The sequence below is a fragment of the Peromyscus leucopus genome, chromosome 16_21 (assembly GCF_004664715.2).
Source record: "Peromyscus leucopus breed LL Stock chromosome 16_21, UCI_PerLeu_2.1, whole genome shotgun sequence".
NCBI lineage: Eukaryota > Metazoa > Chordata > Mammalia > Rodentia > Cricetidae > Peromyscus > Peromyscus leucopus.
Window position 1 is genome coordinate 39,444,564 of NC_051084.1, and position 25,113 is coordinate 39,469,676.

General features: G+C 35.8%; 1 protein-coding gene and 1 pseudogene across 13 annotated transcripts in view; one reads left to right on the top strand and one right to left on the bottom strand.

Annotated features, from left to right (window-relative positions):
- Rev1 (REV1 DNA directed polymerase) overlaps window positions 1-25,113 on the bottom strand; it is a 71,502-nt gene that overhangs the window by 24,669 nt on the left and 21,720 nt on the right. For 6 of the 13 annotated variants that reach the window (XM_028865733.2, XM_028865735.1, XM_028865729.2 and 3 more), the window contains 6 exons: window positions 20,586-20,754; window positions 12,240-12,392; window positions 8,874-9,580; window positions 6,420-6,527; window positions 4,769-4,885; window positions 235-343 (listed from right to left, as the gene is read on the bottom strand). In XM_028865733.2, coding sequence (XP_028721566.1) covers window positions 235-343; window positions 4,769-4,885; window positions 6,420-6,527; window positions 8,874-9,580; window positions 12,240-12,392; window positions 20,586-20,754 — 1,363 coding nt within the window. Of the gene's footprint in view, window positions 1-234; window positions 344-2,214; window positions 2,415-4,768; window positions 6,386-6,419; window positions 6,528-8,873; window positions 9,581-12,239; window positions 12,393-14,220; window positions 14,914-20,585; window positions 20,755-25,113 lie in introns of those variants that run through there. The other 7 variants (XM_028865736.2, XM_028865737.2, XM_028865740.2 and 4 more) reach the window with 5 other exon arrangements.
- On the top strand, window positions 20,875-21,805 carry LOC114690839 (annotated as a pseudogene).

A 25,113-nucleotide genomic window follows, 5' to 3' on the forward strand; every position in this document is an offset into this window, starting at 1 on the left:
GAAGAGTTGGCTCCCCTGGACCTGGAGTTACTGACAGTTGTGAGCCACCATGTGGGTGCTAGGAACTGAATCTTAGTCTTCTACAATAACAACTGCTCTTCAATGTTGAGCCATCTCACCAGCAATTATCAGTTTTATAACATAACAAGTTTTTCCTATTTGTAAGGAAGTAAAATAAAATAAAATCTAGCTTTCAATTCATTAAGAATTAGAACTCACTTATCTTCTACATACCTGGCTTCATAACTACAAGAAGCAATTTCAGCTTTTGACAAAACAGAATCAATTCCATTTGTTTGTGTAGAATCTTGATTCTCCCATACTGATGAATCTGGTATATCTGCTTTAAAATAAAATTTAATTATGTTAAAAATTTATTTTCCTTAACTTTTATTAAATCTATTTTCTATTATTTTCAAATATTTGCAAATGTTTTAAGTTCCAAACACCCATTTGAATTGGTATTATTTCTATATTTAGTAGAAAACTATTAAAATTACTTTCTTTCATCATATTCTTCAGCAACAGTTAGATGAAAAACATAATAAATTCAAAGTATCCTGTTTTAATAAATGTAAAACATCCTGTTATCCAGTAACACACAGTCGCTCAGGGTAGATAAGGATGAAAGTGATCAAGGAGATGAACTCCCTTCCCCTGCTTTAGGAGAATTATGCACCTCACTGTGACAGGGAAAAGTTAACAGAAAATACAAGATTCTTGGAATGTTTTTTGTTATAAGAACTTTCTATAGAACTTAAAACTGGTATGTTAAAGAGAAATCAGATTTCTGCCAACCATTTAATTAAACAGTAACTTAGTAATCTTTTTTAGAAACTTTGGTTTCTTGTTCCTCATATGCAGAAACTAAGCTAGGGTAACCAGATGACCTCATCTATATATGATATACATACATGCACACGCACAAATAATATGTATGTATATGACAAAATATATCTTCATATAGTATAAAGATGATTCATCTTAAACTTCAAGGTTTTTCTTTTAAACACATCAGATAAAAACAGCATCACAGCATTATTTTCTACTTTTCATTTAAAAATTGTACCTTCAATTAGAAAACTTGAGCTCAATTACAATAAATAGGAACTGCTTTACAGAACATAATTCTAGTCTCAACAGAACAACAGCTCACCAACATTTCTAATATCCAAACCAAATTTACAATTTCACCCAACCATATCAAAGTACATAGCCTAGAGAGCCTACTAGCTACATGACACCTGAACCATACTGAAATTTACTAATAATTGAGAAGTAGATTAATGTTTTGGTCGTAATCTCTGGATAATATTATTAAAGATAAAGTTTGCTTTTGTTGAATTTTTTATTTAAAAAAGAAAACACACACACACACACACACACACACACACACACACACACACATTCTTAAAACACAATCTCAGCCATGTCTCTCCTCTATAAACAACATGGTTAGTAAAGCAAGACCCAAACCTATCTCTTTAGTTAATTCCAAACAAACCTATACCATAATAGCACAAAGCTAACAAACTCAGTACCTCTTTTCCATTTAAGAGACTCAATGTTCCATGAAAAAACAGCCAAGTTATTGCACCACCAAGAAAACACAACACAATATCTGGCTTTATAGGCTACAGTATCTCTTCCTTATCTGACTGATAACCACGAACATTTTTACCCAATATGCAGCCCATACAGGTATTTCCAGATTTTAGCACCCATTCATCAACACCATTGATACAAGCCAAACAGAATTGGTATTTTGGTGGGAGTTAAATGCTACTTGCATCTAAAAATAAAAACAAGAATATGCAATGTGAGCTATATGATTTCTGGTAAAATGTAAATAATATATGCCATACTCTTACAAACTCAAGACAGAAAGTGAGTAGATTGTTCAGTGTTTCTGAAATAGTCCATTATCTAATCTGTAAGAATTTAAGGATTGTCAATAACAGACCAACAGAGGGTGCCACTAAACAAAGACCACAGCCACAATCTGCTATCTTTCAAAGTTATAACCACGAATTATGCTTTAATAAAAGGAAGTTACATGATTTTTATATTTGAAGGACTATTTAACCTAAGAGTCTCGTTTGGAAATTACAGAAAGTTCATGTTGGAAGTGAGAACAGAGTGTGGTCCATGCGCCCCCAATGCCCTGGCCTGAGAGGCAGCACCATGGTGTTCCTCTTCACTGGGCTGGCTGACCTGTTCCACAGTGCAGCAGAGTGCGTGGGTCTCTCCACCAGCGGAGTAAGTTGCTTCATGTGAGATTCAGGGAAATGCAGGGACACACTGTCCTCACTGGAGGGCAAAGTAGAGAACTGCTGATCAAAACTTGACAAACTAGACGGGCACATGGAGAATGTGGAGGAACGGTTGGAGAAATCAGAGGCCAGGACACAAGTCTGTGAAAAAGAAATCGCTGAGAATAAATCTATGACTAATACGATTTTTTTAACTGTTGCTCTTTAGAATGAAAACTGAAGTTGTTGAAGGGATAGAAAACATCCGCATCCTGGGAATCCAGGAAGGGGTAAGAGGCCCCAACCATAAAGTGCAGAGGTTAAATGATTCTGAATGAAATCATCAATGAGATGACTCAGGAAACAGCTGGCAGAGGAAGTCACAGATGGATGAAATGCCCTGGTTACACTGACTTAGTTTCTGAATATAAGGAACAAGAAACCAGTTTCCAAAAGACAATAGATGTTTTTTTGTCGTAATAGCTGCCTAACCTAACCACACAAGTCAAAATATTAGAACTGATTTATACAAAGCTAGTGTGTAGAAGTCAAAGTCAAAGAGTCAAGCTCTAAACTGATCTTAGTACCTTTATTTTTGGTGCTATGTCTAGTAATGACTCAAAGAAAGAGAGATCAGGAAAAGTAGAACAAAGGCACTGGAAAACAAGTTCTGGGCACAAGCTTGGCTATAAACTTAATGAAAGACAATCCTTTTATGTATAGCAAATATTTTTGTAAGGTCCAAATGAGTCAAAGGGCTTAAGATACAAAAATGAATGTCATCAAGTTAAAACAAGAAATCAAGGTATTATAGTCACTTTTTCTAAGGAGAGAAAAATCTATTTTGTCAATTTTCAATGGCAAGTGGAACTTGAACAGTTCCTCTAACATTTGGCTTCTGGAGCACCATCCCCAGAAGTGAAGGAGATATGGACTATAAAGGCTATTAAAATACCATGGAAACCCAGTGGCTACAAAGAGGAAGATACTAAGTAACCAAAGAAAATACTCTGCTGCAAACTCACACATGGCCAGACCATGATGGCAAGACAAAAGAAGACACACATCCCTGCTACTTTCAAAGAACAAGTGCCTGCCAAGGTCAGAATCTAGATGCAGACTGCTCAAATAGGCAGCAGACTGAGATTCTACCCACCAGAATCTGAGCACAAAGGAACTTAGAGATGCCACCAAACACAGACATCTGGTACGGTTTTCTTATTTTGACAGCTGTTCAGTAAATGTTCACATGTGACAAGCACTATATTTCTTTCAGCTACATATTACTTTCTTTCTAGAACATAAAGTTTTATCTTTTTAATAATACCACATAGAAAATACAGAAAGAAAAAACCTTATACAAAATTACACTTAAGAAACTAACCACAAAGTGAAGCCTCAACTAGTTCAGTAAGTTACCCCACGATCTACTGACACGAAACACGAGAATCTTAAAAATCTCTGAAAACATTTAACTAATAAAGCCATAGAAAACTTGAGAAATGGAAATACATAAAAAATAAATGTGTGTCTACAATTCCCCTTTCCAATGTACACTATGCAGATGCTCACAACCAACAAAAAGACTAGTTCCAAAAAAGAAATTCAATGTTCAGACTCTCTTGCTTCATTAGGGTCTTTTTTAAAACATGCCCAATGTCTTATATCTCATAAAGCAGGGAACTGAAGTGACTGGGATAAAACCAAACTAGATCCTTTCTCCTGAGCTATAGGTCTCTCTTCTGGTTAGTATTTTCTAAAAGAATGAATTTTTCTATTGTGTTTTCACAAGATATTCCACAAGGAAACAAAGCAATGTGAAAGACTTTCTAAGTAAATATGGAACTTTAAGGCAGGGGCAAAAAAAAAAAAAAAGATCTTACTACTGTGAACAGAGTAATTTTCCAAGACAGCTAGGCAAATGTTTCTTCTAAGAAACAAGTTCACTCAAATGAGGAATAATCCTAGCATTTAGATTATGATTCCAATAGAGGTCTGTCTGCTTTCTTGAATCAGGGTTTCCCTGTTCTCTAGGCTTCCCTTGAAAGCATCATTTCTCCTGCTACCATCTCCCAAATGCTGGTATTAGATACCACTGTGCCTAGCTTTATAAATTCTAAGAATACTGAAGAACACCAACGTTATAGTGTGTTCACTGTAACATAAGCCCAATGGCTAATAACTCAAGTCCAGATCAATGTTTCTACAAAACGATCATGACTTCCATTCCCAATCTAAATTTATAAAAAGCAGATTAATCACTGTTTTAAAATTCACACCTCACTGAGATCCAGGAAAACACCATCATCTGATTTCAGAAAGCGTAACAATAAACTGATCATCTGTTTAGAATCAGGTTTTGGTTTGATTCAAGGTGTCACTAGCATCCTTAAAACATTCAAACTTGAAAAGATCTAATTATTCTATTCTGCTTTTACTTCTAAAGTACCAACACCAACAGTAATATCCAGGAGTCATCCAAAGGAGCATTATGGCTTCAAAGAACTCATTTGTACCTGCTTTTCCTTTCAAGATTTTATTCTGGTAATACTGCCACTCCAGCTGGGGGTTAGCACCAGGACGTAAAGGCGCCCTTCCTGTGCCTCTGTTACTTGTAACAGCAACTGGTTTTCCTGTGAGAAAAAGATTAAATTGTTTCTCTAAGTACAAAAGGATGTTAAGAACATGTAGTGGAAATGTTTTCATGGGATTTTTATTATTTTTTTTTCTTTTAATCACTTAGTCTTAAAGAAGCTAATATGCCCATCACTATCTAGCATCACCTAAGACTTTCAGTTAACACCCAAAAGGGACAATTTCAGTGACATTTAAGACAAGGTCTCTTTAAGTAGTTCTGGAATCTTCTATATAGACCATGCTGGTCATGAACTCACAATGATCCACATGCCTCTGGAGTGCTAGGCCTATGCCACCAAGCATGGCCCTAGTGACATTTCTGATAAACTGACTCAACCTAAAAACAGCATAGTCCATGACTATGACTTGATTTCTCACAATGAAAAATAGGCAACTCAGATCCCAGGTTCAGATTATAGGGTGGACAATGAAAGACAAACTATAAACAGACTTTTTATAGTTCTGGCATAAATAGGCTCAGCATCTATACTTATCTTTTTAATTTTATAGCAAGAGAAGTAAGAGATTCATGCACAGCAATCAAAATCTGATTTAACATATAATGAAATGTGAATTTTCAGTCCCCCAGTTTTTGCTTTGGTAAAGAACATTAATGTATCATTTCCTTTTACGTGTGTATTAAGTGACAAGACTGCTATAACGGTGTACAGTGGTGACATAAGAGACAAAAACTGATTTGCAGAGCACAGGCTTAAAAGCACAAAAAAACATACACACAACTTCCCTGCCCCTCCACACAAGCTAAACAAAACCCACAAAATGCTAGATAGTAAGCTACCCATAGGCTAAAATCACTTCTTTCATATCCTGAAAGCCCCATTCAAAGCTGGAGTAACAACTGCCCAGGACAAAAATAAAGCCCTGATGAGAATATAGGATTTTCTAGAATTTTCAGTGTCCTAACTACTGTTTCTTTACATAAGAGAAAAAATGCTTTCCAAAAAAACTGTTCATGTAGCTATCTCTTCCAGAATGAACTATTAAAAATTCTGAATGAATATTTCCAATAGAAATAAGCAGCATGTAAATCATCCTGAAATCTTATTAGACAGAAAGACTGCCCAGATGACTCAATTCAATAACACAAAATTACCACAACAAAAGTCAGGATGTTTACCTCCATCAAGGAGGAGTTATTTGAACAGGAGAATAGCAAGTCTGAAGACACAGAATACCACAAAATTCTAGGTAACAAACAATAAAAAATACAAAAAATTTAAAAAATGGAAAATATCCAGAAGCCCCCATCTACGCAAAATCAAAGAACCCTTAGTTTAACATAATCTCTGCAGATTTCAACTGACATCGAGCAGAGGTTTTCTAATTTCCCTATATCTCTGATAAAAGTCCAGATAATTTGAAGGAAACAACTGATTTGACCAAGGAAAATCAAAATACTTCTCAAAGAACACTTTGTTATCAATTAGAGGACACACACACACACACACACAGTATCAATTTTCTCACACACACACAATCAATTTTCTTAAAACAAACAAGAATACAGACCTTTGAGATCTGGTCTATTTCGTATACCCACTGATACAAAGAAGCAATCCATATCAACATGCATTACACAGCTCTGATGTCTAGGTGAGCTCAATACTGACAGATTGCCTAGAAGGAAAAAGAGAACATTCAAACCCAAAACTAATTCTTCTCATTAAAAACAGGTCTAGTAACTTTAGAAATCTTATTTAAGAAGAACAGCATCAACATAATAGAATATATTATGGACAACCTCTGTACCACCTCAATAGACAAATTTCAGTTCCTATAGTTTTCTGATCTAATTTTAAATCAAATCTAACAATACCACAGTATCATTCTACTTTCTAACAATCTTATCTTAAAAGTATGATTTTAATTGGATAAATCAATGATTAAACAATTTTGGTATCTACAGTTACTTAGTTACATGGAACTAAGTAACCTTTGATGAGCTCCATTCCCCACATTCTACACACAATATTTAATGAAACAACAGTTACAGTGGCTACTACTACCCAGTTCTCCTGGATGGTGTGAAAACATGAGAGGTTTACAGGGGTTAATCTGAACTCTCACCCCAACCTTTTACAGATTAGTGATTTAAGTCCCACAACCAGTGTGTGCCTGGAATTTAACTCCAGTCAGTCTGATTTCCAAGCTCTTAAACTATTATGCTGCTGTTCTAAATAGACATGCTTCAAAAAGTAGTCAACAAAAATCTACATACAAATGGAATTTTTCTTACACCATTACATGTTACTAGTTCTGCAGCATGTTTATTACATTTATGGAGATAAAATAAATATTATCTCATAAGGATAATTAATGGCTTTAAATAACTTCAGATGTATTTGTAAGGGTTATTATACCCAACTATTAGAACAGTATTACTTTATAATAACATTATTACTATTATTTGTCCTGGTGTTCCAGAATATAATGGTACAGGCCCTAAATCTAAGAACTGCAGGCTTGCACTAAGTTCTAACCTCAGATAATATTCTTGATTATCAATTTTATAATAGGTTTTGAAAGAACTCATTCCCTAGCAATTGGGCTACTTCACATATTACCTGTGAGACAGTTAACCTCGTCTCACTATGTGCAAGGCACTGAATCTTTCTTCATGTTATCTTTAAGCAGACAAACTGTATGCTGGACATCACCGATTCCTATCTCGCCTCTTGCAGAAAGCAAACAGGCAAGAAAGGCAACTACCAATGCATGTTTCTGCTGCAGAAAGGGGTCAAGTGAAGATCTGGATCCAGGAAAAGCTATCTAATTCAAACCCTTGCACTTCCTTGCCGTTCTCTATGCTACCTTCAGAAAGATTTATCAAGTAAAGTTTAACAATCACAATCTTCCTTTCTTTGGCAGTGCTAGGTATCAAACTCAGGGCCTTGCACATGTTAGGCAAACTACAATCACAATTCTAATGTACAGAAATATCATGAAACAAAAGGTAAACAACCCGAAATAGTATTAAATATTCAAGGGGAACAGAATGTACAAACCAAACACCTACCAAATGCTTTCTTACAACAACAAAAAAAAAAAACTTAAGAATTTATTCCCATCAATGGACCTAATTCATAATAGTATTTTAAAACTTTCAAAAGTAAGTGACCTTCAGGTTAAAAGAACCAAGACATAATATAAGCTAACAACTATGACATTATTCTGATATATTTCAGAAAAACTGAAAAATCATTTGACTAAAAGCATCTTGGAATATATCAAATATAAAAGCAACAAAAACTCACATGGATCGAAAAAAACCATTAGCATCTTTCTCTTTATGTCTCCCTTTCCAGTTATAGATTATTATCACATAATCTTGGAAAAGAAAAAAAAGCCAAGCCCTATGTCAAAAACAACTGAAACCTCAAACTAGGTCTAAACTAGACTCTAGTTTAATTAATGACTGTCACAACACAGCTTCCTGTTTGGTTTGGATGACAGACACTAAACACACACACACACACACACACACACACAAATTATAAATATAAACAATCTATGTAGATGTAACAACAATCTCGCTAAGTTTACCACTGTAAGTACAACAGTTCTGTCAGTGTTTAATTTTCAAAAGTGAATTAGGAAGTAAACTGCGAGAAATTCACAATTACCCTTACCAAACAACTTCATCCTCACAGGAGATTAGGCACGGAATATAAGATGTTATATTTATACAGTTTAAAACTTCAACAATGTATCGAGTCTACATGAGGAAGGAGTACTTGGAATCCCAGTTCTGACAGCATTGAAATGACCGAACATTTTCAGTTAGCCACAGTTATATCGAATCTAAAATAATAATAGTTTTCGGTTCTACTTACTGTAACTTACATAACCTGGCGTTCCTGGGGGCTTTTTGTATTAAGAAGTTTGTAATGATTAGAACACCAATGAAAACATCAGAGCAAAATCAAATATAACTGTTTTGAAAAAAACAATTTTAGTATCTACCTGTGTCAGTTACAACAAGGGAAGACCTGCCTGTTTTCATTTTTTTTAACTTTTCCCTTCCTGGAAAGATACCATTACTTTGTCTTTGTAGGGTATTGACAAACTCAGTCAATTCACACTTCCATGTAGAGATGTGATGCAGTCTTGAGTGAGAATAGAAATCTGAGATAAAATTGCAGTCTGATGGTTTGGATGGCACTGAAGGCGCTACCTTACTAAGAGTCAGAACAGAAGAAGTGCTTTTTGTGCTTGAAGGCCCCTGAACAGTGGAGTGGTGAGCACCATTGACTTTAGTGTTACTGTGCAAAGATGGTGAGAGAGAATTAGTTCTGTGTGAATTCCGCAAAGCATCTGTATTTCTGGTGCTCTGCTGCAACTGCTGTACTGTGCAGTCTCTGAAGTCAGTGCTGCTCTTCTCTGCCCTCTTCTCCTCCTGGGCAGAGTCTAAAGAAAGCCTGCTAGCAACACTATTGCCCACAGGCACCAAGCTATCCTGCGTCTTTAAGGCACCATTAGAGCTATGAACATGTCCATTAAAAATGACAGAGGGGTCTCTGGGATGCGATATTCCATTCTGTTTCCTTCCTGGAAATGTCTGCTCCCGATCCACAAAACTAAAATCATCATTTGCATCTTCTTCATTCCAACTGCTCAGTCCATTTGCTTTCACCTCATTTTCTGTCTCTATCTTCTTCATTATGTGATTTCTAAAGGACGAGAAAAATTGAAGTTAATATATCTTACTTGAAAGCTTAAAATACAAATTCTCTTGGTGATTTACTGTTTTCCTCTTAAATACTGAAAAGCTAAATCATAAACATTTTATTTTTATTTGAACAAAGGATAATTCTTGGCCAAAGTAAAGAAACAACATTTTCTTTCTTTCTTCTCTTTTTTTGTTATTCAATGTTTTTTTGAAAATAGGATTTAAGTTGCTCACTACTTAAACAGCCTTTTACTTAAGTTTATCAAGTACTGAAATTACAGGTATGCACAGGCCTGCCCACTGGTTCTCTGTAACTTTCCCCACAAAAAAAATATCTAGAACATATCACCTCTAAATACCAAAGCACAGTGGTTGTCATTTATTTACTATGTGAATAACATCTACTTTTCTGAAATGAACAAGTTTTACCTGAGGTTCCTACTCCGGGTTTTACATTTGGTTTTCATGGAAGCCATTCTCTAACATATTAAATCTACCACCACAACATATGTGATTAAAGTCCTGACTCTAGAGTTACCTTCAGTCTGCACGAGAGCCAGTAAGATTGTATTCAACCACACACTGGGCTTACTTCTATTCCAGATGACACGATGTAAGGATCAAGTGTGTGGTAGTAACTCAGTACAATTTTTAACAAGAAAAATGACATTAACTAAGAAAAGTGTATTGAGATGTCACAGATATTCAAAAGCAATCTAGATCAAATATATAGTTACAGGCTTTACAAATACAGGATCTATAACATATGTTGTACCAAAGTCACATCCTAGCTACCCTACATTTTTAAATACTAATGAAGACAAATTCATTTGTATTCATAAAACTAGATTTCATCAGTGATTCATTTTTACAAATGTTTACAGAATTACTCCAATTAGTTCGGACTCCAGATAATGGGGCAACATATACAACACCATACTAAGGGTCAGATTACCAACACCACCAGATGTTGACTTAAGGTCCTCTCGCTAATGTCAATTCAACTTATTAGTAATGGTAGTCAGACTATACTGACAAATCATGTAAGTTTGATGCAAAAACAAATCCCCACCCATTTCTACTTGTCTCAGGCTCTGGCAGTATCTGTAATCGTTCATGGTCTATGATAGCCAATTCTGAGTACATCCAACTCTCATAAAAAGTCCAGTGAAAGAACACAAACTGGAAACAAAAGAAAGCTTATTCAGAGGAAGCCTGCCCCTGAACATAAGGACAAAGCAGGAAGTGAAGAATCATTTAAATTTATTTAAAATGCAAACTATAGCTAGCCCTCACCGAACTCCAAGAAGTTAACTAAAGTAATGCAAGAAAACAACAACAACAAAAAAACCCTGATCAACTAGGCTTCCTGTGTCAAAACATTATGAGTCTTTACATGCACAACAGTAGTATATGCAACAAAAATGCATACATTACTGGTAAGAAAATACACTGTTAATAATACATATTTCAGTGTTGATATCCCAGGCTAGACAAATGCACACTTGGAAAACAGTTGTGCAAGAAATATAGTAAAACATATATTTAAGCAACCAAAATTATTTGTACTTATATTTAATAAGTCAGGTCTTGCTGGGCAGTGGTGGCACATGCCTTTAATCCCAGCACTTAGGAGGCAGAGCCAGGTGGATCTCTGAGTTCAAGGCCAGCCTGGTCAACAGAGTGAGATCCAGGACAGGCAACAAAACTACACAAAGAAACCCTATCTTGAAACACCAAAAAATTCTTTCTAAAACTGTCAACAGAAATAAATTTAAGAAGAAATCTATTTTCTACTTATATTGGTGTAAAAAAATATTTTGTGGATTTTCCTCATGTTATTAGTGGATTTTTGATAGCATTTGAAGACTAATAGTTTGAAGTATATTTAAAAAAAATTGGGGGTAGAGTTCTAAATGGATATTAGTTAAATGATAAATGACAAGAACAAAAAGTTAAAGAAGGTTGTGATACTGGATCCTCCCAGCTTAGATTACTGATCTTTTGGAAAAAAATATATCCAACTCCCAAAGCAAGCAATTTAATAACAAAAGAGAAGGCTAGTGATAATGAACCATTTGATATACAAGTTAAGGCAACACACCACCACTTTAAATGTGAAACCAATTAACTCAGTATTACTGCAATTAAAACTTATATAAGTATCTATTTTTAAAACCATATAATAAAGTCTAGATTCACTCCACATCTATAACTGAGAATCAACAGCTAATATATTTACATACTTAAAATTATAAATGCTTAATTATTCAAAAGTAACCTGCATTTTCATTATTTTTCTATGCATGGAGCATAACTAAAGCTGGTACAGTTAGTTTTTTTTTTTCTTTTTTTTTGAGAAAGTAACAATATACAGAAAGTTGCTTATGAGGAAATACTTATTTTCATAAAAATTCACCAAAAAATGAGAATATCTACTAAGAAGAGAATCTAGTATAATTAGAAAAATTTGTCAACAATGTACTTCTGAACATTTATTACAAAACTGGTTTATTTATAGGAAAGATAGCCCTGCACATATTTTAATGTTTATTAAAGTTGAATGCCCAGCTTTTAAAATATTTGCTTCTATCTTCAGTACAATAGAGACCATACTCACTGCTAAACACATTTTTGTTGGTTTGCTATCTAAAACTTACACCCTGTTGTTGAGATGTTTGGCTATATTGCTTGGACCTGGCACGGGATCCTCGGGTTTGCACACAGGACTGAAGTTGAGACTCTTTTGTGCACTGGATGGCTTTGTGTACAGCTGATATGGAATGTAGGACAAGAGTCTCCCAGCTTTGATGCTGAAACAAAAAGGCAACACCAATCAGTTTCACAATAGGTGAAAATGAGCTTCAAGAAAAGTCAAGTGTTTCATCAGCAACAGGTCATCTGTTTCCTAGTTTACTTCTCCCATTTCAGTGGTCTAAATATATACTAGTAGATTAAAAGTAAAGACTATAAATTAGAGAATATAGGACAAAATAATTTCAATATTAAAGTAATGAGTAATTTATAGTTTTTTGTAAGAGAGTTGTAAGAGATAAATTTTTGGTATGATCTTCAGGAGGGCAGAAACATGTTTAATTCCAAATGTTCATTACAGCTCAAACACTGTGACTACAACCTAAGTGAACTCTAGTACTCCAATACTGAGTAGTACTGGCACACTCCTTTTATGCTTCAAAGCTAAAACTAATCTGACTTTCTTGAAGCAGACAGAGTCCCATGTAGTTAAGGCTGGCCTTGAACTCCTGATCTTCCTGTACTGACTTCCCAAGTGTTGGGATTATAGGCATATGTCACCCTACCTATCTACATTAGGTTGTCTTAAATTGATTTTTGCTTGCTAGAAAGTTATGAGTTACACTGGCTACTACCTATCTTTAAAAATATCATTTCAGCCGGGGGGTGGTGGCGCACGCCTTTAATCCCAGCACTCGGGAGGCAGAGCCAGGCGGATCTCTGTGAGTTCGAGGCCAGGCTGGGCTACCAAGTGAGTTCCAGGAAAGGCGCAAAGCTACACAGAGAAACCCTGTCTCGAAAAACCAAAAAAAAAAAATATCATTTCATTTTGAAATTTCAAATAATTGACTAATAATGTTTAGGAAAATAACCAAATTTAAAACAAGTGGATCTTTAAACATTAGGAAATGTTTTTTCTTTTATTTTCCTTTTTTTTTTTTAAAAAAAAAAATCACATTTGAGGGGAGAAAGGGAAGGACACAGACAGACTGGGACTAACAGACTCAGTGGAAGTCAGAAGACAGCTTTAAGTTGAGTCACATTCTGTTCTTCCACCATGTGGTCATGGGGATCAAACACAGGTTGTCAGACGTGGTGGCAAGAGTCTTATTACATGAGACATTGCTTCAGCTCAGTGTATGTTTTTTTTTTTCAGTAAGTCTCTAGTTTATAAACCAAAATACATACAAAAAACTTTCTTTTAAAATTATTTAGGAAACTAATAAAAACCTAAACTTTTGTTTCATGCATCAAAAAGTCTCAACATTTTTATTTTCTTAAAAATTTTCTTCTACCTTCAGCATAGCTTGAAAGAAACAAACTCTGTGGGAAATAACTGAACTGTCTCATAGACAACCAATTTTTAAACAATTGAGCTAAGAATTATAACAGGGAAATATCCCCCTCGTGAGATACTCTAAAAATGAAACTAAATAATCACACAACCTATGTCCTTTGTGTAATTCTATTGAGATATTAAATAATCCTACTGAATGTACTTTACCCAACAGTAAAGAACATACAGATTATAAAATATTTTAATTTTCATTTAACTAAATAGATTATCAAACTACACCAAAATTACAAGTTAACATTACACTACCAGAACCAAAAATCCTGAAGTTAGACATTTATTACTTTGGCTTTTTTTCTTTCATATTTCTAGAGAGTTTCTCTGTATAGAATCTTGGCTGTCCTAGAACTTACTTTATAGACCAGGCTGGCCTCAAACTCATAAGAGATCCGCCTGTATCTGCCTCCCAAGTGCTGGGATTAAATCACCACCAGCTATTACTTATTCTTTATCAAATCAATTACCCCTTTTAAAATTCATGGTCTTAACTGCCAAACTATGGATTTACCCTGTTTGTATTTATGACAACTCACATGTTCCTTCCATGCATCCTCAAGCAGAGATACTTAATACTCAATGGAATCCACTGAAACTCTCCCTTTTCACCATGGATGGCAGGGAAAGGAGAGCACAAAATCACACCCATGTACAGCATTTGCACATTTTAAGTAAAACCAACAGGAAAAAAAACAAATAAAATGCCCTAATCTTGTGCTTACTTCTCTACCTTAATGACCTTAATCATAGCAGGCAGGGTAACACAAATTCTAGGGTCAACACTGAGCACTCAAAGAGTCTAAAAGCTCGTTCAACTCCTAAGTACCATGTGCCCAGCAGAATTAGTCTTGTAAATCCACAGAGAGTATCAGAATAGGAAATAGTCAACTGAAATACTGCAGGTCTCAAGTCACAAATCCTTAGAGGTCATCAGTAAAAGGAATTAAAGCCCAGAGCACAATTCATACATAGTAATGTTAGCCAAAATAATATCACCTGTATGCTCAATTATCCCTGTTTATCCATTAATCAATCTTCAGGTATACGGACAGAAACATTATATGAAAGTATATTTTTACAAGATTTTTTTTCCAGCCAGGGAGAGGGGTCAGTCTTAAGTGCTGGTCACAAGAATATGAGGAACTGAGGTTGGATCTCAAGCACCACATAGTCAGTTATGGTGGTAAACATTTGTAATCCTAGCTCTAAAAAAGCAGAGACAGGAGGACTCCAGAAATTTACACCAGCCAGTCTAGCTGAAATGGTGAGCTCCAGGTTCAATGAGAGACCCTGTCTTTAAAATATAAAATAAAAAATACAGGGTGTCTTTCCTCCAATGTTCCCCACCTAACATCAACCTCGGCCTTTTATACATGAACGAACACACATGAACATGTACATGTGGATGCACCAAACACAGTATCTTTCACATTTTTCTCAGAGATTAATTAATCTAATATTTGTTGATTTCTGCTTAGCCTAAACACAAGGAACTCTATATTATATACTATTTTTACAAAAAGAAAAAAGGAGAAGAGGTAATGTTTTCTTCACTTTACCAGAAAAAGCTACTACATGATTCCTTACAACAGTGAGTTTCCCATGTCAGTTGATAGCATCTTCTGGTCCTCAGCCAAACAAACCTGAACATGCCTGATCTCTGAAACTATATCATGAATCATGTCCAAGACTGTAACTTCCATACAACAGATCACACACATATATATTGTAAATTTAAATATTCATCTACTTAGATGAGCTCTTTTTTTAATCCTACTTAGCACAGGCTAGCCTAGAACTCAAAACCCTCCTGCCTCTCTGCCTCCTGAGAGCTGGGATTTTAAGTGCAAGATACCATGCCTGTCTTTAATGAGTCTTCATTCCTGCTTTTCTTTCCAGGTAGTCCAGGTCAAATTCTCTCTAAAAGTCAACTTTATATCTCAGTTTTCTGAATCATATCCTAGTCTTATCAATTGCCAATGACTTTAAATTAGCAGTTATAAGCAGATTCTAGAATATTTTCAAAAATTAAAATATTCCCTGCATCTGTAACAACAATACTTTCTTTATATGAAAGAATTCTGCAAATCAACTGTTGTAGTCATTATCTATCAAAAAACTATCATTGAATACCTACAAAGCCATTCAGGTATGAACTTTATTTTCTTTCCCCAAAAGGGGGCTTCAGATAACAAAGGATCTAAGTATGTGCCAAGAAAATAACTATGATCTTCGTTACTAATTACCTCACCAAAAGCAATCTTTTTTTGTTTGTTTTTAGTTTTTCCAAACAGAGTTTCTGTGTGTAGCCCTGGCTGGCCTTGAAGTCAGAGAGATCCACCTGTCACTGCTCTGGAGTACTGGGATTAAAGGAGTGTGCCACCATCATCCAGCTCACTAAGCAATCTTTACACATCCAAAACTGAACTCCACTCTGCCCATCATGAATTCCCTAAGCTTTCCAGCCACACATCAAGATATCACAAGCTCAGAAAAGAACAATATAGTTACAGCTCCCTGCTCTTTCTCCTACACAGTCCACATTGTTTTCTTCATTATTTGTACTATGAAGAGAACATTTTATTTTATTTATTTATTCACGTTTTATGTGTCTGAATGCTCTGCCTGCATGTGTCTGCATTACAGGTATTCCTGTAACTACGGAGGATAGAAGAGAGTACCAGAAGCCTTGAATTGGAATTAAAGACTGTTATGAGATGCCAGGTCAATGCTGGAATCCAACCGAATCTGGGTCTCTAAAAAGAGCAGGCAGTAAGTACTCTTTAGCTGCTGACCCTCCATCTCTAAGAGCATAATTTCTAATAAGATATAACAATAAATGGTTAAGAGATAGACACCTAGAAATACTGGTGTTGGCTAGAGTTAGTCTAGAAAAAATAATCTCAGAAGAATGTTGTAGTGCTGTAAAATAATAATGAAAACATCAAGATTAACTATGGAATACACATTTATATTTACATTGAATATAGTTTGAAGCCCAAGTTTTAGTCTATGTCAGGTATAAAATCTACATTACAAATTGTGCTCCCATGGCATATGACAGGGCAGATGGGCCAGAAGGATGGTGTCATAAAAGCATCTCTAAACTACATTTCAAAATTCATATTAAGTCTGTCTCATGGAAACAGCAAGACAAATACTTCAGTGAAAAAAAAAATCTTATACTTTAATGTACACTGACTTCTCATTAAAGGACTCCCCTGCCTCCTGAAAGTTAAGGCATTATAATCAGGTCTACATTAGCTCAGGTTTAATGGAAGACTTGGGGGATTCTAATGAAAGCAACACTTTAAACACTTTTAAAACTGCTCAAAGTTAAAGAGAAAAACCAATTATAGAATAGTATGTACCAGCTATTAAATAACAAAAATCTCATTTAAATGCTGCTGAGATCAACACGTCTACAAGTAGTGTACAAAAACAAAAGTCATGCAATTTAACCAAAACTAGTTCATGCTATAAGAACATACATTTGACATTTATTTTATATATTAAGATTTACGGCAGGGTGGCAGTGGCACATGCCTTTAATCCCAGCACTTGGGAGGCAGAGCAAGGTGGATCTCTGTGAGCTCAAGACCAGCCTGGTCTTCCAGAATAGGTTCCAAAGCTACACAGAGAAACCCAGTCTCGAAACACCCCTAAAAAAAAAAAAAAAAAAAAAAAAAAAAAAAAAAAATTATGTCCCCATATAAAAGATACATGTGAAAAATGATCCAGTTACACCTGAATCTATTCCTCTATACCAAGCCCAAATAAATAGTATAGATTAGACACATACAGGAGTCAGAAAATCTGAATTCTAAATCTAGCTCTACTTCTTGGGCAAACCAATTAGTTACTTTTATCTTCTCATTCAAAAATGAGGCCAACAGGCCATCTAAGTTACTTACAGTCATTTAAAAAGGTGAATGAACATTCATTCTGAGCTTTAATAAGCCCTGTTTTAAAATGTGTAGTATCTCAGCTGCTTTACCTACTGTGGTATCTTCTTAAGTGTACTCTGCAAGGGTTGGTGAAAGGAAAACAGCTCTAATAATGAAAAACACCATTCTAAGCAGATAAAGCCCACTAAGCAGGAGCCCTCTCATCCCTGTTCCTTTTACTGTCAAGCTTCCCTCCATCTTTCAAAATGAAAGGACTACAAACTCAGGTCTAAAGTCTAGCCATGGTACAGCGACACAACTATCTGTGACAACACATTTCTTTTCTGGAGTGAGGCTAGCCTCTAACCCTGAGAACTTGACATAAGTCTTACAAGGAGACACGGCTAAAAGCCACAGTATAAAACAAGGCACAAGAGAAGTAGTGGGATGGTCAAGGGACAGGCCTTCACATTTACTCTCCCCAAAGTTTATAGACCTTTCCATCTGCCACATGTGTCTCACTTTCTAGAAGTAGTAAAAGCATTTTTGAACTTTAAGAATTTAAATACTAAAAGTTATTAAGATGTACAGAATAAAGGTCAATGACAATAGCTTCTTATACAGTATGCCTCACAACATGCCCAACATTATGACGTTTAGTCTGCACAAATGATTTCTAGTTTTCACATAACCACAATAGATACAGAGATACCATCAGTTTATATTTACTAGAAAATAAGTGCGTGCGTGCGTGCGTGTAGGTATAAGCATGCCATAGGACACATATAAACTTGCAGGAGTCAGTTCTTGCCTTCTACCATGTGAATCCTGGGGACCAAACTTGGGTCCTCGGGGTTGGCAATAGGTGACTTTATCTGCTGAGCCAACTCTCTGGCATCCACACTCTTTTACAAAAGAGGAATTAAAGGTTTCAATAAATGTATAAAGTTTCCAAATCCAGATTATATGGATAGAGAATTATGAAATTTGGAAATGAACCAACTTATGCCCAGAGCCCAAGGACAGTCATTTCTACTATCAAGTTGCCTCCCATTTTTCAACAATTTATGTGACTACTTTCACTATCTAATGATGAATGAACTCCGTGGAATAAGTTCATGGATTATGTTAGCATTAGTTAAAGCTATAATTACAGAAAAAAAGAAGTTGGGGACTGGAGATGGCTTGGTGGTTAAGAGCATGTACTACTCTTGCAGAGGATCAGAGAATCTAATGTCCTCTTCCGGCATCCATAATTTAGGCACCACACACATTCTCATTCTCTCTCTCTCTCCAGCAATTGACTTAGGTAGTCTCTAAGTTTGCTTTATTAGCACCCCATCATATAATTTGACTATGTTCCTATACACTGAACTTGTGTGTGTTGTGCGTGTGTGTATGCAAGCATTCATGTTATGTGAGCAGCAGGCAGCCTCAGGCACCCGTCCTCACTTTTCATCTTCTTTAAGGCAAAGTCTCTTTATGTGCTGCTGCTATGTACATAAAACTGGCCAGTCCATGAGCTTCTGAGGATCCTCCAACTTCTGCCTCTCATCACCTTCCTTAAAGGAGAACTGTAATTACAGATGTGTGCTACAAATAAGACTTTATATGGGCTTTGAATACATGAATGAAGGTCTTCACACTTCTGCTGCAAGCACATTACCATCTGAGCCATCTCTTAGGCACTTCATAACACTGATTATAATTTATCCATGTATAGTCATGATTTTAGTGTTAATTCACCTATAAATTTATATATATTTTTAGATTACACACACACACACATACACACAATTTCAGATAATAAATCTTTAAGTTTTGGTTTACCAAAGCTCCAGAAGACATTTTAAATTAAAAAATGATTATAATTAAATTTCCTCACTAATTACACTTTATCATTTTTAAGGTAATAGCCGAGATAAGATAGTATGACCGTGAAAAAATAACAGGAGCTAAATGTGATAATTCCCAGCACCCAAGAGAGTGATGTAGGAGGACAGAGATGAGTTCAAGGCCAGTCTGGGCTACACTAAGACTCTGCCTCAAAAACCCAAAAACTAATAGATAATTTTTAAATAGAAGAAGCTGAGGGGTGTAGTTCAGTGTATAGCCCATACAATGCCCTAGAATCTACTTTTTGTTTTTAATACTATTAAAATGAAACAAAGTAACAGTATTGCAAACTGTTCTCTTTTGACCCTGCTCTCAGAAGTTCAGGTCCATATTAGTTAGCCTGCTACATTACCATACTAAGGGGGTTTTAAAAAGACACACAGTACTTAGTTTGCTTTCTACTTCTTTAAGAAATACTATGACCAGAAGCAATTTAAGGAGTCAGGAGAGGAATTCAAGACAGAAACCTGGAGGCAGGAACTGAAGCAGAGGCCATGCAGAAATGTTACTTAAGGGCTTGCTTTGTTACACATGCTAGGACCACTTCCCAGGAGCTGCACAGCTCACACTAGACTGAGCCATCCCACAAATCATTATGAAAAAGTTCCAGATTTGTCTATTGCCAATCAGATGGAGAGAATGTCTCCTTTGAGGTTCCCTCTTCTCAAATGACTAGCTTGTGTCAAGTTAACAAAAAGTAACCAACATAAACACACAATTAAAAAAAGATGCAATTTACTCTGTATGAAACTGAATGAAAGCTCCATGAGGGAGTGAAAGGATTTTTGCTTAGTAGTACTTCCTAGGTACAAAGAACTCTGCCAAGCACCTAAGTACATAAATATTTGAACAGATAAAACATCCAATCAAGTCCTGCTTCTAATTGCTTCCTGAAGCTTGTTTGTATTATCTCCTCCGCTTTCTGACAGCTGAGGCTGCATGCAATAATACTATTTGCTACATTTCTGTATTTGAAATGCCCTCCAAGAATTGCCATACATGCTATTCAAAGGTAGAACCTTCAAGAGGTAGGGCCAGTTTTACAACAGAAATAAAAGCAATCCAATTTTTACAGAACTTACTGGCTAAACTAAAATTTAACCAAACGTTAAACTTACCTTTCCACAATCCATTCTGGTCGGATTACTTTTTCTCCCTTCAATTCTTTAATTTTGGCATTAGGAAGGTTTGTGGCTATAATGTGTGTTGTTTTGGATCTAGAATAATACACATGGTATTGACCTCCATGCAACATCATTAGATTTCTCAATTCTTCTGCAGAAGGATCTGTAAAAAAAAAAAAAAAAAAAAAAAAAAAAAAAAAAAAAAAAAAATCAGTATTAAAATACATTAATAGTTTACTGTCCAAGGCGGCAGAATGTCAGACTGAATAATCCCTTAAATAAGATGACTTATAGACTATTACTGGTTCACTTTCTTCTTGGCTATACTGCCATTTAACAAAGTGGAGAGATGAAATAACAGAGTGAGAAAGCTATGATGCTTTGGCACATTATTTTCTCCTGGCTGCAAGAGACACCAAAACAAAAACATCTACTGCTAAGTGACATCCAGCAGAGCAAACAAGGACCTCAAACAAGAACCAAATACTAATAAGGCAAATGTTTAAAACTTTTTAGCACATTTGGCATTTTTTATACTGAGATTTCATGTTTTTACAAATTAACTAGCAACACCACTCTGCCTTCTCTATCCTGGGAGCAGCTCTTGACCCCAACCCTGAAAATGTGTGCCTGATCAGTACCTGCTCCTTGATCAGCAGCACCTCTCAGCTGCTGAGTTGTCTGCTATCTAAGTAGAGTTAAACCAACCACAGGACGCTGACACATTAGGGCCTCTCAGCAGCTTGGCAGTCCAGTACCCTCTGACCTCACTCATCCCTAGCCACAGCTTCAAACCAGCTCCATTTCAAGGGACACTGACATCCACCAAGTTCATTGGGGCTGGGGCTGCTACAGTTGGAGCGGCTGGGTCTGAGGCTGGGACTGTTTTGGGGAGCCTCATCAATGGCTATGCCAGGAACCCTGATCTAAAGCAACAGCTCTTCTACACAGTTCTGGTCTTTGCCTCTCAGAGGCCATGGGGCTCTTCTGCCTAATGGTGGCCTTCCTCATCCTCTTCCCCATGTCTCCACTTCTACCTCCCATAGTTTTTTCATATCCCATGTGACCTGTATGTTCCTTTTCCTATATCGCCCCAGGAAGTCTGAGGAAAGTACTTGGTTCAGGGTTTGACAGAGAGAAGACAAATACTGTATTAATAAGAAAAAAAATTAACAACTATAAACTCATAGCTTACTTTAATTCATTAACTACTTCAGAGGAATATATATAAAGATTTAGATAATTACTCATATTTACTATAAATAGACTCACTACAGGGCTTGTTAATGTATTTGCCTATTGTGAAAGCTTAATAAAATTTTAAAAATATTTTAAAACTTATCAATTAGTTAATATTATCCAGTTACCTAAAATTGTATCAAAGGCTTTAAAAATGTTCACCTATGTGAAAATATCAGACAAAGAAATATCATTTAAAATTCTGTGTTATTATGTGCAGTGTACATGATGTGTGAGCATGATATATGAGCATGATCTGAGCACATGTTAGACAAAACTAGCTTCTGTGACAAACTATCATCGTGGTCCTGAGTTAAGCTGTGTCTCCAGAGAACACCACAGCTGAGCTTGTTAACTGTTGATGTGAACTACTACAACTTAGGAAAGTCTATTTGTTACAAAAACTAAAGATTCAAGTACTTTTGTGTTCACGCAAAAACATATACTTATATAGCAAAAACTAAGAATAACACCAATGTTCTTAAGTAGGCAAATGGTTAAAAACTGTGGCACATTTGTAATATGAAATACAACTATATGATAGAAAGAAAAAAAACTGATGTATTTAACAATTTTGATGAATTGTGGCTTAAAATAAGTTTTGGTTTTACTCATAAACAAATAAACAAATAAATAAAAAGTTGTAATTTTTAAAAAAAGAACTAAAAAAGTTTTAAAAAAAGGAACTAAACTGAGTAAAAAAACATCATCCCAAGAGTACAGACTGTGTGTCCTACGTGTGTAACATTATTAAAGTGAGAACACCATGACAGTGGCTGCCCAGAGTTATGGAGAAGAGAAGTAGGCATGGCTACGAAAGAGCACCATGCAGGATCTCTGTTGGAAATGCTATGTACCTCCACGACATCAATACCAATGTCCTGGTTGTGGCATTACATTCCACTCTACCACCACTAGATGAAACTGTTCATGAGATCTCTGTGTAATTTCCTGTAAGTGCTTCAGGTTTGGTGAGACTCTTGTCTCAACAAATAATATGAAGAGTAATTAAGACACCTGATGTCACACATGTACATATACCTTCACAAACACATACACACACAACAAAAAGAGAAAATGGGCTAGCAAAGGCAAAGAAAATCTTTCTAAGCTCGTTATTCAACTAATTGAATCAAAGAATAAAGTATGAAAAAAGTACAGAGAGTTGAACTGGGAGCTTTACTTGGAATATTAATAAAAGTCTATGGGAAGCATAACTTAGACCAACAAAAAAAGCACCTCTTTCTTGTCCACTGTTATCTCTACAGAGGAGGTAGGGATATTCTAAGATTACTCAACCTCAACCTCTGGAGTGTTAGAATTACAGGTGTGCACCACCCCATTCAGCCTAAAGCACTGTTTTTTTAAAAGATTTTTTAAATTATTATTTTGTGTATAAATATTTTGCTTGCATGTGTGAATGTACACTAAGTTATTTGCCTGGTTCCCACAGAGTTCAGGATGGGGTTGTCAGATCCCTTGGGGTTAGAGTTAGAGATAGTTGTGAGCCACTACAGGTATGTGGGAATCAAACTTAGGTCTGCAACCTCTTAATTGCTGACCCAACTCTATAAACCCCTAAAACACTATTCTTTATTGGCTAATTCATTACTCAGACTCCATTCACTGTTTTATTTGAAAAACTACAAAGTATTTAATTAAAATTTTTTCCTTAAAAACAAAAGTTGCCTTATATCACAATTCACAGAAAATTCGGCCTAACTGTAGAATTATAGTATACTAACAAGAACAAAAATTTACTATCACTATCTTAAAGGTAACAAAAAGACTAGTGAATCCTAACAAAACATGTTTTATATGCCACACAAAACTGAGTAAAAACAAAAAAAGTCATCAGAATTCCATCCAGACCGTCAACTTAATAGTAATTACTGCAATGGTTTTCTCCCTCACTTCTCCCATGTGAATAAGGGTACACTAGTGAATTTACAACTTTCTTAACTAGTGATTCTAAAAAGCAGTGATTGCTTTTAACATCGTACTGTCTGGTTTTGCGTGTCAACTTGACAAGCTAGAGTCATCAGAGAGGAAGGAGCCTCAGTTGAGGAAATGCCTCCATGAGATCTAGCTGTAAGGCATTTTCTCATTTAGGGATCAATGGGGGAGGGTCTAGCCCATTGTGGGTGGTCCCATTGTGGGCTGATCCTGGGTTCTATATATATTTTTTTTTTTAATTTATTTATTTACTTACTTACTTACATATTTATTTATTTATTGTTTTTTTGAGACAGGGTTTCCCTGTGTAGTTTTGGTACCTGTCCTGGATCTCACTCTGTAGACCAGGCTGACTTGAACTCACAAAGATCCACCTGGCTCTGCCTCCCGAGTGCTGGGATTAAAGGCATGCACTACCACTGCCCAGCCTGGTCCTGGGTTCTTTAAGAAAGCAGGCTGAGTAAGCCAAGAGAAGCAAGCCAGTAAGTAGCACCTCTCCGTGTCCTCTACATCAGCCCCTGCCTCCAGAATCCTGCCTGTTTAAGTTCCTGTCTTGACTTCCTTCAGTGGTGAACAGTGCTGTGTAAGCAGAAGCTAAATAAACCCTTTACTCTCCAACTTGCTTTATGGTCATGGCGTTTCACTACAGTAACAGAAACCCTAAGTAGGACAGACATTTTTAGTCTTTCAGAATACATATGACCAAAGTCTATGGAACTTAAATTCTGCAATGTACAATGAAGAAAATAATTTTGCATTTTATACAGGTAAACGCTAAAAGCCATACCAGCATCCACTCTGAGTTACCACTTTACCAGCAAAACTTACAATTAGAACCAGCATGCTCTGCTTTCACTAAGCAAAGCAAATATGCTGACTGATTGATACTTAATTTTAACTCAGCAAAACTTTCCTGAAATGGTTAGGTTCAGTCACCACATAGGCAATCAAGGAAAATGTAGCTCTTGCTTTTATCTATATAACAGTGACCTATGATAAGATCTAATGAGTGCTAATACTCAGACACATAAAGAGCCATAGCTGCAGAGGAACAATGTGAAATGATATAAATCAGTATGAAGACAATGAGGCAATCAAGCAAAAGTGATGTATGAACAGAGACCTTCAACGATAAACAGATATCAGTCAGCTGAGAAGCAGGTTAAAAAAAATCATAATACTGACATAAATATTAAGAACTATTCACTGCAAGGGAAAAACATATAAAAAATTATCATAAGACTCAGAATAAGAAAAATTTGGGGCATAATATCCAATAACCAAAGACAAGTGCTAACTGATCAGGAAGGAAAAAATCTAGGTTAGG